The sequence below is a fragment of the Oncorhynchus kisutch genome, linkage group LG13, assembly GCF_002021735.2.
Source record: "Oncorhynchus kisutch isolate 150728-3 linkage group LG13, Okis_V2, whole genome shotgun sequence".
NCBI classification, from domain to species: domain Eukaryota; kingdom Metazoa; phylum Chordata; class Actinopteri; order Salmoniformes; family Salmonidae; genus Oncorhynchus; species Oncorhynchus kisutch.
Genome location: NC_034186.2, coordinates 74,403,070 through 74,418,679, shown reverse-complemented (window position 1 = coordinate 74,418,679; position 15,610 = coordinate 74,403,070). Strand labels below are relative to the sequence as shown.

Here is a 15,610-nt window from a genome sequence, read left to right as displayed (position 1 = left end):
GGGAGGTTTGGGATGCTTGCAAGCCGAAGAACACCATCCCAACCGTGAAGCATGGGGTGGCAGCATCATGTTGTGGGGGTGCTTTGCTGCAGGAGGGACAGGTGCACTTCACAAAATAGATGGCATCATGAGAATAGAAAATTATGTGGATATATTGAAGCAACAAATGGGCCTTCCAAGTGGACAATGACCCCAAGCATACTTCCAAAGTTGTGGCAGCTCTGTCAGGAGGAATGGGCCAAAATTCACCCAACTTATTGTGGGAAGCTTGTGGAAGGCTACCCAAAACGTTTTGACCCAAGTTCCCAAATTTAAAGGCAATGCTACCAAATACTAATTGAGTATGTAAACTTCTGACCATTGGGAATGTGATGAAAGAAATAAAAGCTGAAATAAATCATTCTCTCTACTATTTTTATGACATTTCACATTCTTAAAATAAAGTGGTGATCCTAACTGACCTAAAACCAGGGAATTTTTACTAGGATTCAATGTCAGGAATTGTGAAAATCTGAGTTTAAATGTATGGCTAAGGTGTACGTAAACTTCCGACTTCAACTGTACCTAGTATGTCTATGTTGAACAGGTGTTTTTGTTAACCTCAAAAACATGATTCTTATGTATTTGTGACTGGAACAAATTTAATATGTCTGGAATTTAATCTCATGAGCATGTATCAATCAGTTATGCCATGTTTGACTGCTTGGGGCTGTTTGGTCCACAGTACCCCTGCTGCTTGATATGGATTAGTCATGTCTGAGTAATTCAAGGCCTCTGTGTTCTCTTGTCTGGTAATTTTGGGCCCTGTTCAAATACTTTCAGATGCAGCCTTTCCTTAATTTTTTTATTTAACCTTTACTCCTTCTTAGTAATCCCTGATATCACAAGACTTGATAGGTGAAGGCTATGTGATATAATCCTTGCTGATGCAGTGTCGCTAATCAGTTAGTTTATCAGTGATTACTTTAAGGAAAATATTTCATTTCAAACGGGGCCTTGGTCCCTAGACCAAAGCTGTCCATCTCTGGTCATGCAAAGTAAATTGACAGGATATACACCAAGCTTCCTTCTATGGCCTGAGGATAAAACATTTCACATGACTAGATGGTGGTTCTCGGGCTGGTGTCTGTGCATTATGACAAATAATTACAAAATATTCACTCTCAATTTTAAGAGACTCGCTGTGACAATTGAAACCTGATGTACTGCTCAGTGTCTGTGACCAGGGTCCTACAACTGGGATTTCGGGAAAACTTTCAATAAATTCCCTGGTTAACTGAATTTTGCAACCCGAGGTGTGACCCCTTGCTAATGCCAGTAAGATGGATTGTCTCTAGATGGATTGGCCTGTAATAAACTTGTAATTATTACTAAAATGAAAATATATACATATAATGTACAGTTCATAGTTATATTGTTTTTAAAATGTTTTTTCCTTAAAATAATAAATGTATCTTGTAAGCTTGTCTACCTCTACAAAATGTTTTTTTCTTTGCATCGACCCCCCCCCCCCCCCTCCTCAGGAGTAACCAACATGTTTTTATTGTTTATGGAAAGACTGTGTATCTGTTTAGTACAAGTGGCATTGATTTGCTTCAACAGAGGAAAAATAACATTACCGACAACATTCTTAGCATATTTATCTGGAAGACCATTGTTTGAAACGTGACTTAATAACAAAGTCTAGCCCTGGTGCCTGTCCTCTGATTTAATAAGTCTCAGTCCGCTGATAAACAAGGAAGCTGATGTCTCAGAACCTTTTCCTCCGTCCCCCTCTCTCCCTCTCCTCTGACTAATCTACCCCTGCCACAGTGTCTTGTTATTGCCACCCCATGGCTCCTCCTCCTCTTCCAATGGCCTCCCTCCTTCCTCTCTTCTTTGAAGTAGGCTGTCCTTCATTTTGATATCTGATCCCTGAACCAGCCAGAAACTCATATGTCTGTCTTTGTTGCATCTCAGAGAGCCTGATCAAATATATTGAAATGCTACCTTCCTTAGGTAATCACTGAATTGACAAGTTTGGATTGCAAACACGTGACAGGGAGCGAACCTTGCCTTCTCACAATACGATCATTTCTGGATCACCTGAAGAAAGGGAGGAGAAAGGATGCATTTTCCCTTCCTTGACACTCATCCATGGTGGGGGTCTTTATAAAGACCAATGTCTCATCCTTTTGTGTTGGACATTTGTCAGGCAAAAACCTGGCATATGTTTTCCCTAGGTCCAAATTCTATTAGGAGTTATTTGACACTCCAGAGTACATTACATAATCATGTAGCTGCCCATGTGATCTCCAGGTCTGCCCTGTAAGAGGTCACCTCTCCTGACCTTTTCTCAGTGATGATAAGGAAGTAAGTGCTGAACATTGTCCCTCACCTAATCATTAAAGGCAGAGTGCAGTCAAAAGCTAGATCTTTCGGTGTTTTACATATATTTCCACGCTGAAGTTGGAATAGTACTGTCAAAATTTGGATAATGCCCTTTTAGTGAAAGCTGTTTGAAAATAGGGCAAAACAATTGAGCCTGTTTTGGTGGGATGGAGCTTTGGCCTTTCCATGGTGACGTCACCATGTGGTAAATTAGTTAATAGACAAATCAAAATCAAACTTTATTTGTCACATGCACCGAATACAACAAGTGTAGACCTTACCGTGAAATTCTTACTTACAAGCCCTTAACCAATAGTAGTTCAAGAAAGAATTAAGAAAATATTTGCCAAATAAACTAAAGTAATAAAAAAATAATAACAACAGCGAGGCTATATACAGGGGGTACCGGTACCGAGTCTATGTGCGGGGGTACAGGTTAGTTGAGGTAATTTGTACATGTAGGGAGGGGTGAAGTGACTATGCATAGATAATAAACAGCGAGAAGCAACAGTGTACAAAACAATTGTTGGGGGTCAGAACTTTTTGAGGATCTGGGGACCCCATGCCAAATCTTTTCAGTCTCGTGAGAGGGAAAAGGTGTTGTCGTGCCCTCTTCACAACTGTCTTGGTGTGTTTGGACCATGATAGTTTGTTGGTGATGTGGACACCAAGGAACTTGAAACTCTCGACCCGCTCCACTACAGCTCCGTCGATGTTAATGGGGGCCTATTTGGCCAGCCTTTTCCTGTAGTCCACGATCATCTCCTTTGTCTTGCTCACATTGAGGGAGAGGTTGTTGTCCTGGCACCACACTGCCAGGTCTCTGACCTCCTTATAGGCTGTCTCATCGTTGTCGGTGATCAGGCCTGCCACTGTTGTGTCGTCAGCAAACTTAATGATGGTGTTGGAGTCGTGCTTGGCCAAGCAGTCGTGGGTGAACAGGGAGTACAGGAGGGGACTAAGTACACACCCCTGAGGGGCCCCAGTGTTGAGGATCAGTGTGGCAGAGGGAGATGTTTAGTCCCAGGGTCCTTAGCTTAGTGATGAGCTTTGTGGGCACTATGGTGTTGAACACTGAGCTGTAGTCAATGAACAGCATTCTCAAATAGGTGTTCCTTTTGTCCAGGTGGGAAAGGGCATTGTGGAGTGCAATTGGGGCGGTATGCGAATTGGAGTAGGTCTTGGGTATCCGGGAGGATGCTGTTGATGTGAGCTATGACCAGCCTTTTAAAACACTTCATGGCTACTAATGTGGGTGCTATGGGGTGGTAATCATTTAGGCAGGTTACCTTCTCTTCCTGGGCACAGGGACTATGGTGGTCTGCTTGAAACATGTAGGTATTACAGACAGGGAGAGGTTGAAAATGTCAGTGAAGACACTTGCCAGTTGGTCTGCGCATGCTATGAGTACACGTCCTAGTAATCCGTCTGGCCCCGTGGCTTTGAGAATGTTGACCTGTTTAAAGGTCTTGCTCACATCGACTATCGAGAGCGTTATCATACAGTCGTCCAGAACAGCTGGTGCTCTCGTGCTTGCTTCAGTGTTGCTTGCCTTGAAGCGAGCATAAAAGGCATTTAGCTCGTCTGGTAGTCTTGCGTCACTGGGCAGCTCGCGTCTGGGTTTACCTTTGTAGTCCGTAATAGTTTTCAAGTCCTACCACATCCGACGAGCGGTGTAGTAGGATTCAATCTTAACAAGAAAGATCAATAAGAAAGAGAGTTCCAAACTTTTTTGCCAATAACAGCAAAAAAAAAAAATATTCTGCCCCACTCAGACCCCTCCCAGACAGTCCAAGCAAAATTCTTGTTTGTGAAATGACTCTTTGCTAAAAGGTTATTTTAGTTTGTTTTCAATTAAAATGATCGAAAATAATCACAGTAAACCACTTAATATACCAATCTCATATGTATATACTGTATTCTATTCTACTGTAATTTAGTCAATGCCACTCCAATATTGCTCAATCAAATATTTATATATTTCTTAATTTCATTATTTTACTTTAATATTTGAGTGTATTGTTGTGAATTGTTAGATACTACTGCACTGTTGGAGCTAGGAACACAAGCATTTCGCTACATCCACAATAAAATCTGCTACAAATGTGTATGTGACCAATAAAATTGGATTTGATTTAAATTTGATATTGAGATAAAATCGGCTGCATGGAACCTTTAATAAAAAACATACAGTGACCCCTTTTCCAGGCAGTTATTGGGAAAGAAACCAAGTTCTACTATATTGGCCAAACAACCTCAGATGTTTGTGTCACAGATGAAAATGCCTTGTTATCCGTGTCTTTGGATGTGTGGCTTCTTTCTGGGTTCAAAAGTTCCTTACAAACATGGTCGAAAGTGAGGACGTGTTTATTTATAACAAAAAGTTAGCGTCACTTCCTGTACCACCACCTCCTTTGTCTGTGCCCCAGGTTTCGGTACGCAAGGCTGGTTATTTATTTATTTCCTTTTTATTTGGAGGATATATTTTCATATATATCCATTACTTTTTCATTTATTGAATGACAGTCGACTCTGAAATATTTATGCCTAAAAGCAAAGCGCCAAAAATGGATGACCTGGACTACAGTAAGTATCGCTACGCTAACGCTTCGCTTATAATAAACACACTCAGCTAGCCAGCTAGTTATAACAGCAGGTATTACACTACACAATTAGAGCACAGTTGTCACTAAACAATATTAACGTTGTATGCATTATAATGTACTACATGGTTGTCATCTTTGTTTGTTATACAATGTTTCTCATACGAGAGTCCCATACAACCGCAGTCGACGTAAGCTAATAATACAGAACTGGCTAACGTTAGCTCGCAAGCTAGCTAACTCTTTTTAGGCTTACTGGGTAACTAGTTGTAGCTAACTACTTCTTGTAGTTTGACCACTCATCCAAATAGCTAGATAACGTTATTCATTACAGTATTGGTTACTATTTCACGTTAAACCTACCCACTGTCCGTCAAGAATCAAAACATTGAATAACTTAGCTAGCTCGTTAGTTATTCACCTCATTCGGAGGGACGGGATTGTTGACTTGCAGATGTCATTTAGCATCCTAAACACATTAACCTAATCGTGGCACTGTAGTGGCTAGTACTGTGGTTTGCAGCGATACTGTCGCCTCTATTTGTTTAACTCCAGTCCAGGCTGGGGACCCAGAGGTCTGCACATCGTTGTTCCAGCACTAACACACCTGACCTGATACAACTAATTAGATAGTGGCTTGATAATTAGTCTAAACAGGTGTGTTAGTGAGTGCTGTGTTAGAAAAAAAAAAAATCCTCTGAGCGAAGAGGCTACAAAAATCAATGCAGCACTGATAACACGCCTAATCCATTTAGTTACTTTAGTTGAAAACATCTGAGGATTGACAGTAGCTAGAGAGAAGTGTCATTTGAAATTAATGTTTTTTTTCCACAAATTGTCTTGCATAGTTCACATATGCAGCGCCAACAGTAAACAACTTTTTTTTTAATGCAGATCTCTTATCTCTGTCCCCAACTAGTATTTGTCATGTCTAACCACTCCCGCTGTCACATTAGAGATTGTCAGGATTCCATGGAATGTTTCGGAATGAAAGCCCTGAAGCCAGTTTTTCGTCTTATTTGATTTTAAACTTGTTTTTCCTCTTATCTACAGTACTTCTGTTCCGTGTGGATAGGCTACTTCTGTGCAATACTAGTTGGTTTTCTGAGCTCTGTGAACTGTTCTTTATCAATGAATAGGCTGTAAGGTTGAGTGCTCCAGTATATCAAGGCTGCAATGAGACGCACGTCATCAACCGCCTGATTTTCCACACGTTTCCATTTGACTAGACAAGAAAAATGGAGGAATTAGGTACAGGTCAGTGAATGGAGAAACAAGCAAGAATAGAGAGGGGAGAGACAGAGGAAATTGAACAATGGTTTGGAACATGGGATTGGATATGATTCGTTTTGTGTTTTAGAAAACACGTCTTTTTCTCAAACTTCTTATTGTTTTCAGTAAGAAACTCAAAGCGTCTTGGAAATGCACAGTAGCAAACAGACTTTGAATACTGTCATGTTTCAGGTCAATTTTAACTTGTTCCCTCTGTCCCCACCATTTTCCCATTGTCTCTCATTTCCATGCTCCCTTTTTTTCTATCCCCATCCATCTCTTTATTCTCTCACCCCTCTTCTCCCTACTTCCCTACAGTCCCGGTAGACCTGAGTCCAGAGGAGCGCTCTGAGCTGGAGGACATCCGTCGGAGGAAGGGAGCTCTGCTGCAGGAGATCCAGAGGCTCAGAGACGAGCTCAGAGAGGCCATCATAGAGGTGGAAGGACTGGAGACCAGCACAGAGGGCAGGTGAGAAAAACACACAGATGGTCCCCTGAATATTTCAGTTCTATTATTCAGTGTGTAGCACAGTCCCTCCCCCCTGGTGTATCTGAAGTTGAATTATAATGGGATGATTAGAGAGAGTCCATGTGACAGCCGTGTTTCCCAAAATAACTTCCTATGCATTCAGGTTACCTCTGCATTTACTCAATATTGCATCTATGGCAATTTCACTTTGAAGTTTATGTAAATATATATAGCTTCCTATTGGCTTCTTCGACTATTCTCCTCTCCCCGGTAACTTCCCCAGGTTCATATTTTTTTATTTCACCTTTATTTAACCAGGTAGGCTAGTTGAGAACAAGTTCTCATTTGCAACTGCGACCTGGCCAAGATAAAGCATAGCAGTGTGAGCAGAAAACAAAGAGTTACACATGGAGTAAACAATTAACAAGTCAATAACACAGTAGAAAACAAAGGGGGAGTCTATATACAATGTGTGCAAAAGGCATGAGGAGGTAGGCAAATAATTACAATTTTGCAGATTAACACTGGAGTGATGAATGATCAGATGGTCATGTACAGGTAGAGATATTGGTGTGCAAAAGAGCAGAAAAGTAAATAAATAAAAACAGTATGGGGATGAGGTAGGTGAAAAAGGGTGGGCTATTTACCAATAGACTATGTACAGCTGCAGCGATCGGTTAGCTGCTCAGATAGCTGATGTTTGAAGTTGGTGAGGGAGATAAAAGTCTCCAACTTCAGCGATTTTTGCAATTCGTTCCAGTCACAGGCAGCAGAGTACTGGAACGAAAGGCGGCCAAATGAGGTGTTGGCTTTAGGGATGATCAGTGAGATACACCTGCTGGAGCGCGTGCTACGGATGGGTGTTGCCATCGTGACCAGTGAGCTGAGATAAGGCGGAGCTTTACCTAGCATGGACTTGTAGATGACTTGGAGCCAGTGGGTCTGGCGACGAATATGTAGCGAGGGCCAGCCGACTAGAGCATACAAGTCGCAGTGGTGGGTGGTATAAGGTGCTTTAGTGACAAAACGGATGGCACTGTGATAGACTGCATCCAGTTTGCTGAGTAGAGTGTTGGAAGCCATTTTGTAGATGACATCGCCGAAGTCGAGGATCGGTAGGATAGTCAGTTTTACTAGGGTAAGCTTGGCGGCGTGAGTGAAGGAGGCTTTGTTGCGGAATAGAAAGCCGACTCTTGATTTGATTTTCGATTGGAGATGTTTGATATGAGTCTGGAAGGAGAGTTTGCAGTCTAGCCAGACACCTAGGTACTTATAGACGTCCACATATTCTAGGTTGGAACCATCCAGGGTGGTGATGCTAGTCGGGCATGCGGGTGCAGGCAGCGACCGGTTGAAAAGCATGCATTTGGTTTTACTAGCGTTTAAGAGCAGTTGGAGGCCACGGAAGGAGTGTTGTATGGCATTGAAGCTTGTTTGGAGGTTAGATAGCACAGTGTCCAAAGACGGGCCGAAAGTATATAGAATGGTGTCCAAAGACGGGCCGAAAGTATATAGAATGGTGTCGTCTGCGTAGAGGTGGATCAGGGAATCGCCCGCAGCAAGAGCATAGCTGAAAATGAGATTGTGTTTTCAGTCAATATAGCATTTCTAAGAGCTATTTTAGTTTGTCTTCCCAACCCTGTCCTCTCCATTACCCTCTAACTGTATGTATAATTGATGGAGAGGTATTGTGTTGAATGAGATCCACTCCTTGTCTTTCCTCCCTGCAGTAAAACTTTACAGAAGAACAGGCATGTGGCCATGGGAAGGAAGAAGTTTAACATGGACCCCAAAAAGGTGAAAAGGGGACATGGAATGGATACATAAATCTGATCTTCACTCTACACCCAGCCCCTCTCTTTTACTGTCTGTCTTCTCATCAATCTCTTGAGCGTTTACTCTCTTTTGATTGTAGTTACCCTCTCTCTCTGTCTGTGTGTGTGTGTGTGTGTAGGGTATTGTGTTCCTGGTGGAGAATGAGTTGCTCAGACACACTCAAGAGGATGTTGCCCAGTTCCTGTACAAAGGAGAGGGACTCAACAAGACTGCTATAGGAGACTACCTGGGAGAGAGGTAACCATTCCCTCTCTCTACCTTGCTATTGTCTTTGTTATTGTTGGGCTGAACAGCATCAGAAGTCTACGTTCCTCTTCTCTCCTGTAGGGAGGACTTTAATCTCAAGGTCCTGCAGGCGTTTGTTGACCTTCATGAGTTCACTGATCTCAACCTGGTCCAGGCTCTCAGGTAAGCTGGGGTGTCCTCTATGATAAGCTCTGACATTTAATAAAAAACAGTACATCAATTTCAAATTCTAGAGGATAAAAACACTACATCAGCGTCTTTGTTACCATGGCAGCCAGTGCTCTCTCTGACCTTTGTGTGACCCCTGCAGGCAGTTCCTGTGGAGTTTCCGTCTGCCTGGCGAGGCTCAAAAGATTGACAGGATGATGGAGGCCTTTGCCCAGAGATACTGTCACTGCAACCCTGGGGTCTTCCAGAGCACTGGTACACACACTTACCATTGTTACAACACAGAGGTCTACTAGCCACTTCTCATCCTATGGTTCCGCTCTCTCCTCAGATACGTGCTATGTGCTGTCATTTGCTATCATCATGCTGAACACCAGCCTCCACAACCCCAACGTGAGAGACAAGCCTGGATTGGACCGCTTCATCTCCATGAACAGAGGCATCAATGAGGGTGGAGACCTGCCAGAGGACCTGCTCAGAGTGAGTGAGGGTGGGGAACCTAGGAGCTATGGGGAGGGGCTAGGGGAGTTTCTGTGGAAGTGAGGTGTCGTTGACTGAGTGATTGTTCATCTTTTTTTCATCAGTTTGGAGGGGTTCAGAATGAAGCTCTAGTTCAGATAAAATATCAGTGTGTTATAGTGAATCTCCCTGCTGTTTGTCTCTCCTCAAAGGAAAGGGGGATACCTAATCAGTTGTACAACTGAATGCATTCAACTGAAATCTGTCTTTTGCATTTAACCCAACCCCTCTGGAATGTCTCTGTCTACCATAGAATCTTTATGACAGCATCAAGAACGAGCCCTTCAAGATCCCTGAGGATGATGGGAACGACCTGACACACACCTTCTTCAACCCTGACAGAGAGGGCTGGCTCCTCAAACTAGGTGAGTTGGCCGTGGCGACGCCGGGTGGTGGGAGGGGGTACTGCAGCTTCTCTCTGCCGATCACCTCAAGGTAGTTTCAAAACCAAATATGGATTATTTGGATGGCTTAAAAACATATTAACATTCTGTAATGTCTGTAACGGTCCTGATCAGCCCCAGGGTTTTTGGATAGTGAGCGTAAACGTGTGTGCTCTCTCTCCTAAGGCTTTGTGCTGTTATATGCCTGCTTCCTTTTCTCTCAAGTTTACACTACAGATAATGATACACCGCCAATGTTCTGAGGCAATATTGCCAGACTTGTCCAGCAATGTTGCCTAAAACATCGTCCATGTGTTATGATCTCAAGACTGCCATTGCATGATGGGTAAATAGACAGAATTGTCCATACTGAGGGAGCTGCCCTTGGATTCTCATATGATCAGTTTGTGTTTTCTCCGCTATGTTAAGATTAGGATTTGGGCACAGTAAACTGATCCTAGATATGTGTTTGTGAGCGACTTCTACATGGAGCTTCCCTCAGTACCTCACCCTCTTGCATCATGGCAGTCTGAACCGTCTCTTCTCGCATGGTGGGGTCTGTGATCTGTTTGTCACTAATATCTCTGCCGTCTTCTCCCTCCCGGCCCTTCTCTCCCTCCCGACCCCAAAACCTCTGGTCCCTGTTGTCTCTGCTTCTCCCTGTGATTTCCACACTCTGCTGCTGCCACTTGTTTCTCAGGAGGTATGTACTGGGAGAATGGGTCCATGAGAAACACTATCATTCTTATGGAACCAAAATGGCCAACAGGCATATAGAAGAAAAGTTATTGTCCACATATGCCTTTTCTCAGACATTAGACATCACATATTACCGTGTGAGATGAATTGGCATACAAAGGCATTGGACATGTAAGGCTATACAAGCTGTCTGAATAACTGTAATATCCTGAAGGTGTTGTGTAGTAATGGAATATTTACTTCAGTATGTGGAGCAGTCAAGTGGAATGAGTTTCTCCAGTCCAGTTGGTATTCTGCTGACCTCCAGATACCACCCTGTCTCATGCCTCTATTGGTCTGTTCGTATTTCAGGAGGACGGGTGAAGACCTGGAAAAGAAGATGGTTCATTCTCACAGACAACTGCCTTTACTACTTTGAGTATACTACAGTAAGTCAACATTATAGCTGCCAAAGTGCCACTGTAGAGCAATGTGATGGAAATGTAATCCATTACAGAGAGGGTAAAGAGCTATCTAACAGAACATTGTAACGTGGATCAGTGTTCTGTACTACAGTGTGTATAATGTGTGTGTTCAGGATAAGGAGCCCAGAGGTATCATTCCCCTAGAGAACCTGAGTATCCGGGAGGTTGAAGACCCCAGGAAACCTGTGAGTTTGTTATCAATACATTTAGAATGTCAACATAGGACATGATCACTGTACCATTTCTCCTGACTCCCACTCTTCCCTCCCAGAACTGCTTTGAGCTGTACATCCCCAACAACCGTGGTCAGCTGATCAAGGCCTGTAAGACGGAGGCAGACGGCAGAGTGGTGGAGGGGAACCACAACGTGTACCGCATCTCTGCCCCCACACCTGAGGAGAAAGACGAATGGATCCACCACATCAAGTACGTAGGGAGGGAGGCAGGCAGGCATGAAGGGAGAGTAGGGTGTATGGATGGATACATTTAGAAATGCATCAGACTAACATTCTTCTTTTCTGTTTCTTCCATCCCTCTCTCTAGCTCTGCGGTCAGCGTGGACCCCTTCTATGAGATGCTGGCTGCCAGGAAGAAACGCATATCGTTAAAGAAGAATGAGGAACAACCGTAGAACATTCCCTTCTTCCTCTTTCCTCTTCATCCCCTCCTCCACCTCTTCATCTCTCATTCAAACATGGGACACAAGCCTTTCTTTCCTCCCTAGATTCATTCCATTCCTCACTTTTTTCCCTCTTTCTTTGTGAGGAGGATTTGTTGCTATCCTGTTTAAGAGACTGGCCAGCACAAACAGGCAGTTCAGAAGTGAACTGTGAAATAAATATGTATTTTATTCAGGGTAGCAAGCAGGGCCACTGAACCTTCCATCACAAACAGGCTGCAACTCATCAGTCTGAAGTGACTTCCTCTCCATCTGTAACTGATCTAACATTGGGGCAACGGTCCAGTTCTAACCGGTCACTGTGTGAAGGACAGAATGCCCGGCGGCTGAGGAAGCCACTTTAACCTGTTAAGATGCAGCCCTAGTTGTCTGCTGTGCTTTACTCTAACATCTTGGCTCCAGGTTAGCATGTCTATATCAGCATTATCAAAGTGCCACTTTAATACTGTAGCCTCTGTGAAGGAGATGACACTGGTCCTTACTGCTTAGACCATAAAAATGTCATTCTCATGTTAAATTTGTTACGATCAACCATCTACGGGAAATGTTCCCAGAAAAACTGACCAATACGGCAACAATTGAGCAGTGAACACTAAAGACGACGACTCTTGTCAATGACCACTGGCGTTTCCTTCACAAGACTGTTAATAAACTCCCTCATACAGACACGTAAACTGTTAAAACCCACTGTAGCGTATTATAGAATTGGGTTTAAGAAGTTACAACGGCAGCTTATTACAACGTATACTTCATTTTTTTGTAAGTACTTGTTAGAATATTGTTTACAACACAGATTTAATTTATTGTTTATTTTTGTTTGTTACATCTTTTGTTTTGTAAGAGCTACTGTAGAACTGCATGTGGAGATGAGTGTTATCCTTCATACACACAGATGGACCAGACTTGTGTTAGTGTTGGGTACATTTGAGAAAGATTGTTAGTGTTCCTTGTTGACACAATAGAATCAACCTCCAATTGGAACATTTAGAATATTCAGGACAGGAGAGTGATGACATCACAAAACATTTTGGATAGAAATGTATAGTATAGAAAAGGCATGGTTCTGTGTGGTATGGAACAGGTAATCCTGTCAGTTCTATACATTCCATTTCTATCTGTACTGTTGATAATGTTGCACTGTCCTGAAGGAACCTCTATTACCCTCTAAGAGCCTGAATGAATGAGGCTCACTGAAGCACAAACAGGTGTCCCAGATGCCTGTAATGGCTTTCTTTCAGCCATAACCATCATGGATATGTGAAAGGGCTGGTTAGGTGTCCTTCATAATACTGATGCCCATCCAATCCTGTCAGATCTGTGACCTAAAAGGAAAGCAAGCTATGGGGGGTTATTGGGACATCACCCTATGATAAGTCTGAAACGACCTGTCTAATATGAGAACTGAAATCTGAAATGATGGTGCTGAAGTTGAATCATCAGTCAAGCCAGGAAAAGGCATCAGATTCCTCTTAATGTGATTGAATTGAAAAGGACAACAAACATGGAGCACTAATATATCTTTCAATATTATGTAATCGCTGAAATATTCAAATGTATTGAATGAATAACAATGTTAAGGATACATGTCTAATGATACATTATGCCTGAATTGACTCGTAGATAATTTCATTTGTCATTGGATTAACATTTCATTAGACTGAATATGGAAAATGCAGGATTAGGATTGTCTGCTGCACTTTATCAATATTTAAGCATTATACAGGCTTTAAAGAGCTGTACCTTTTAGATTGGCAATACTAACTGCATCTGTAGTAGCCTCCAGTGGTGGCCAGGCTCTCCTGCATCATCCTCACTGGTTGTGATGAAGGCTTCACAAGTCCATATTTTGATCACTTCCAGCTCTGACAACTAGAGAAGTTTTACTCTCAATGTTGTTTACATAGGGAAGTCTAGGTACAAAAAAAATGATCTCTTAGTCTTCTCTAGTTATTCTCTGAGTGTGTGGTGTGACAGACACACAGCAGTGAGCCAACCTACAGGCAGGCCTGCTGTACACTACACGACACTGAAACACAGTAGACCTGTCTGGGTATTCTTGAAGTGCAAAGTTGCCAAAATGGAGTTGGGACGTCACGCTGTTCCAACTCAACAAAGAGACAGACTTTTGTGAGAAAGGACACTAATGAATATTTCTGTCCCCCAGACCCCAACACTACTACTTCTGTCCCCCAGACCCCAACACTACTACTTCTGTCCCCCAGACCCCACCACCACTACTTCCTGGGATAGTGTTTGATTTATTATTTATTTTTGTTTTACAGCAATGTAGAGATGGATAGGTCATCTGTGCTATATGTAGCAAAAACAAAACCACGGTACACGGGTGCCAGTCAACTGTTGTGAAACAATAAGAAGTGAACTGAGACAATACTCCTGTGTGTTTGAGTGATTATTATTAGACTTAGTTTACAGATGTCTGCAGATCAAATTGTAAATGTGTTTATTACAGTGAACAGTATTACCCAGACCTTTTTTCCATTGTGACTAGGGTTGCAAAATTCTGGGAACTTTCAATAAATTGAGATTCCGGTTGGAGATTTCCCAGAATAAGCAGGAAATCCAATAAGGATTTATGGAACACCAAGGAATTTATTGAAAGTTCCTGGAATTTTGCAACCCTAATTGTTACCCACTTATAGCCCAAGTGTTTGCGTGACCCATAGAGAATGACTCTAGGGCCCTAAAGGTCGTTTTAGCATGGGTGGCACCTTTTTGATACTGTCGCAAAGCTAACTAAAAAGCAGCATTCCCCAAGAGAAGATGACTTTCACATTAGCAGTGATAAATTCATTAACTTCTTTGAGGAAAAAATGATGATTAGAAAAAAAAAAAAGATTATTAGAAAGCAAATTACGGACTCCTCTTTAAATCTGCGTATTCCTTCAAAGCTCAGTTGTCCTGAGTCTGCACAACTCTCCCAGGACCTAGGATCAAGAGAGCCGCTCAAGTGTTTTAGTACTATATCTCTTGACACAATGATGAAAATAATCATGGCCTCTAAACCTTCAAGCTGCATACTGGACCCTATTCCAACTAAACTACTGAAAGAGCTGCTTCCTGTGCTTGGCCCTCCTATGTTGAACATAATAAACGGCTCTCTATCCACCGGATGTGTACCAAACTCACTAAAAGTGGCAGTAATAAAGCCTCTCTTGAAAAAGCCAAACCTTGACCCAGAAAATATAAAAAACTATCGGCCTATATCGAATCTTCCATTCCTCTCAAAATCTTTAGAAAAGGCTGTTGCGCAGCAACTTACTGCCTTCATGAAGACAATGTATACGAAATTCTTCAGTCTGGTTTTAGACCCCATCATAGCACTGAGACGGCACTTGTGAAGGTGGTAAATGACATTTTAATGGCATCGGACCGAGGCTCTGCATCTGTCCTCGTGCTCCTAGACCTTAGTGCTGCTTTTGATACCATCGATCACCACATTCTTTTGGAGAGATTGGAAACCCAAATTGGTCTACACGGACAAGTTCTGGCCTGTTTTAGATCTTATCTGTCGGAAAGATATCAGTTTGTCTCTGTGAATGGTTTGTCCTCTGACAAATCAACTGTAAATTTCGGTGTTCCTCAAGGTTCTGTTTTAGGACCACTATTGTTTTCACTATATATTTTACCTCTTGGGGATGTTATTCGAAAACATAATGTTAACTTTCACTGCTATGCGGATGACACACAGCTGTACATTTCAATGAAACATGGTGAAGCCCCAAAATTGCCCTTGCTAGAAGCATGTGTTTCAGACATAAGGAAGTGGATGGCTGCAAACTTTCTACTTTTAAACTCGGACAAAACAGAGATGCTTGTTCTAGGTCCCAAGAAACAAAGAGATCTGTTGAATCTGACAATTAATCTTAATGGTTGTACAGTCG

At 42.4% G+C, this 15,610-nt stretch overlaps 1 protein-coding gene across 4 annotated transcripts; it reads left to right on the top strand.

The window, feature by feature from the left end:
- Positions 1-4,732: 4,732 nt before the first annotated feature.
- Positions 4,733-14,099, top strand: LOC109883201 (cytohesin-2). 4 transcript variants are annotated; one of them, XM_031787328.1, is made up of 13 exons: positions 4,763-4,956; positions 6,113-6,230; positions 6,564-6,714; positions 8,445-8,511; positions 8,669-8,787; positions 8,878-8,958; positions 9,107-9,219; positions 9,296-9,444; positions 9,737-9,849; positions 10,915-10,993; positions 11,143-11,214; positions 11,301-11,455; positions 11,573-14,099. In XM_031787328.1, exons 2-13 carry the CDS (start codon positions 6,212-6,214, stop codon positions 11,658-11,660), a joined length of 1,206 nt encoding a protein of 401 aa, XP_031643188.1. In that variant the 5' UTR covers positions 4,763-4,956; positions 6,113-6,211; the 3' UTR covers positions 11,661-14,099. The 4 variants fall into 4 exon arrangements, with proteins under 4 accessions (XP_031643185.1, XP_031643188.1, XP_031643186.1 ...); XM_031787327.1 differs by lacking the exon at positions 4,763-4,956 and adding an exon at positions 5,648-5,842; XM_031787325.1 differs by lacking the exon at positions 6,113-6,230 and having other exon boundaries at positions 4,733-4,956; positions 9,737-9,848; positions 10,917-10,993.
- The last annotated feature ends 1,511 nt before the right edge of the window (positions 14,100-15,610 follow it).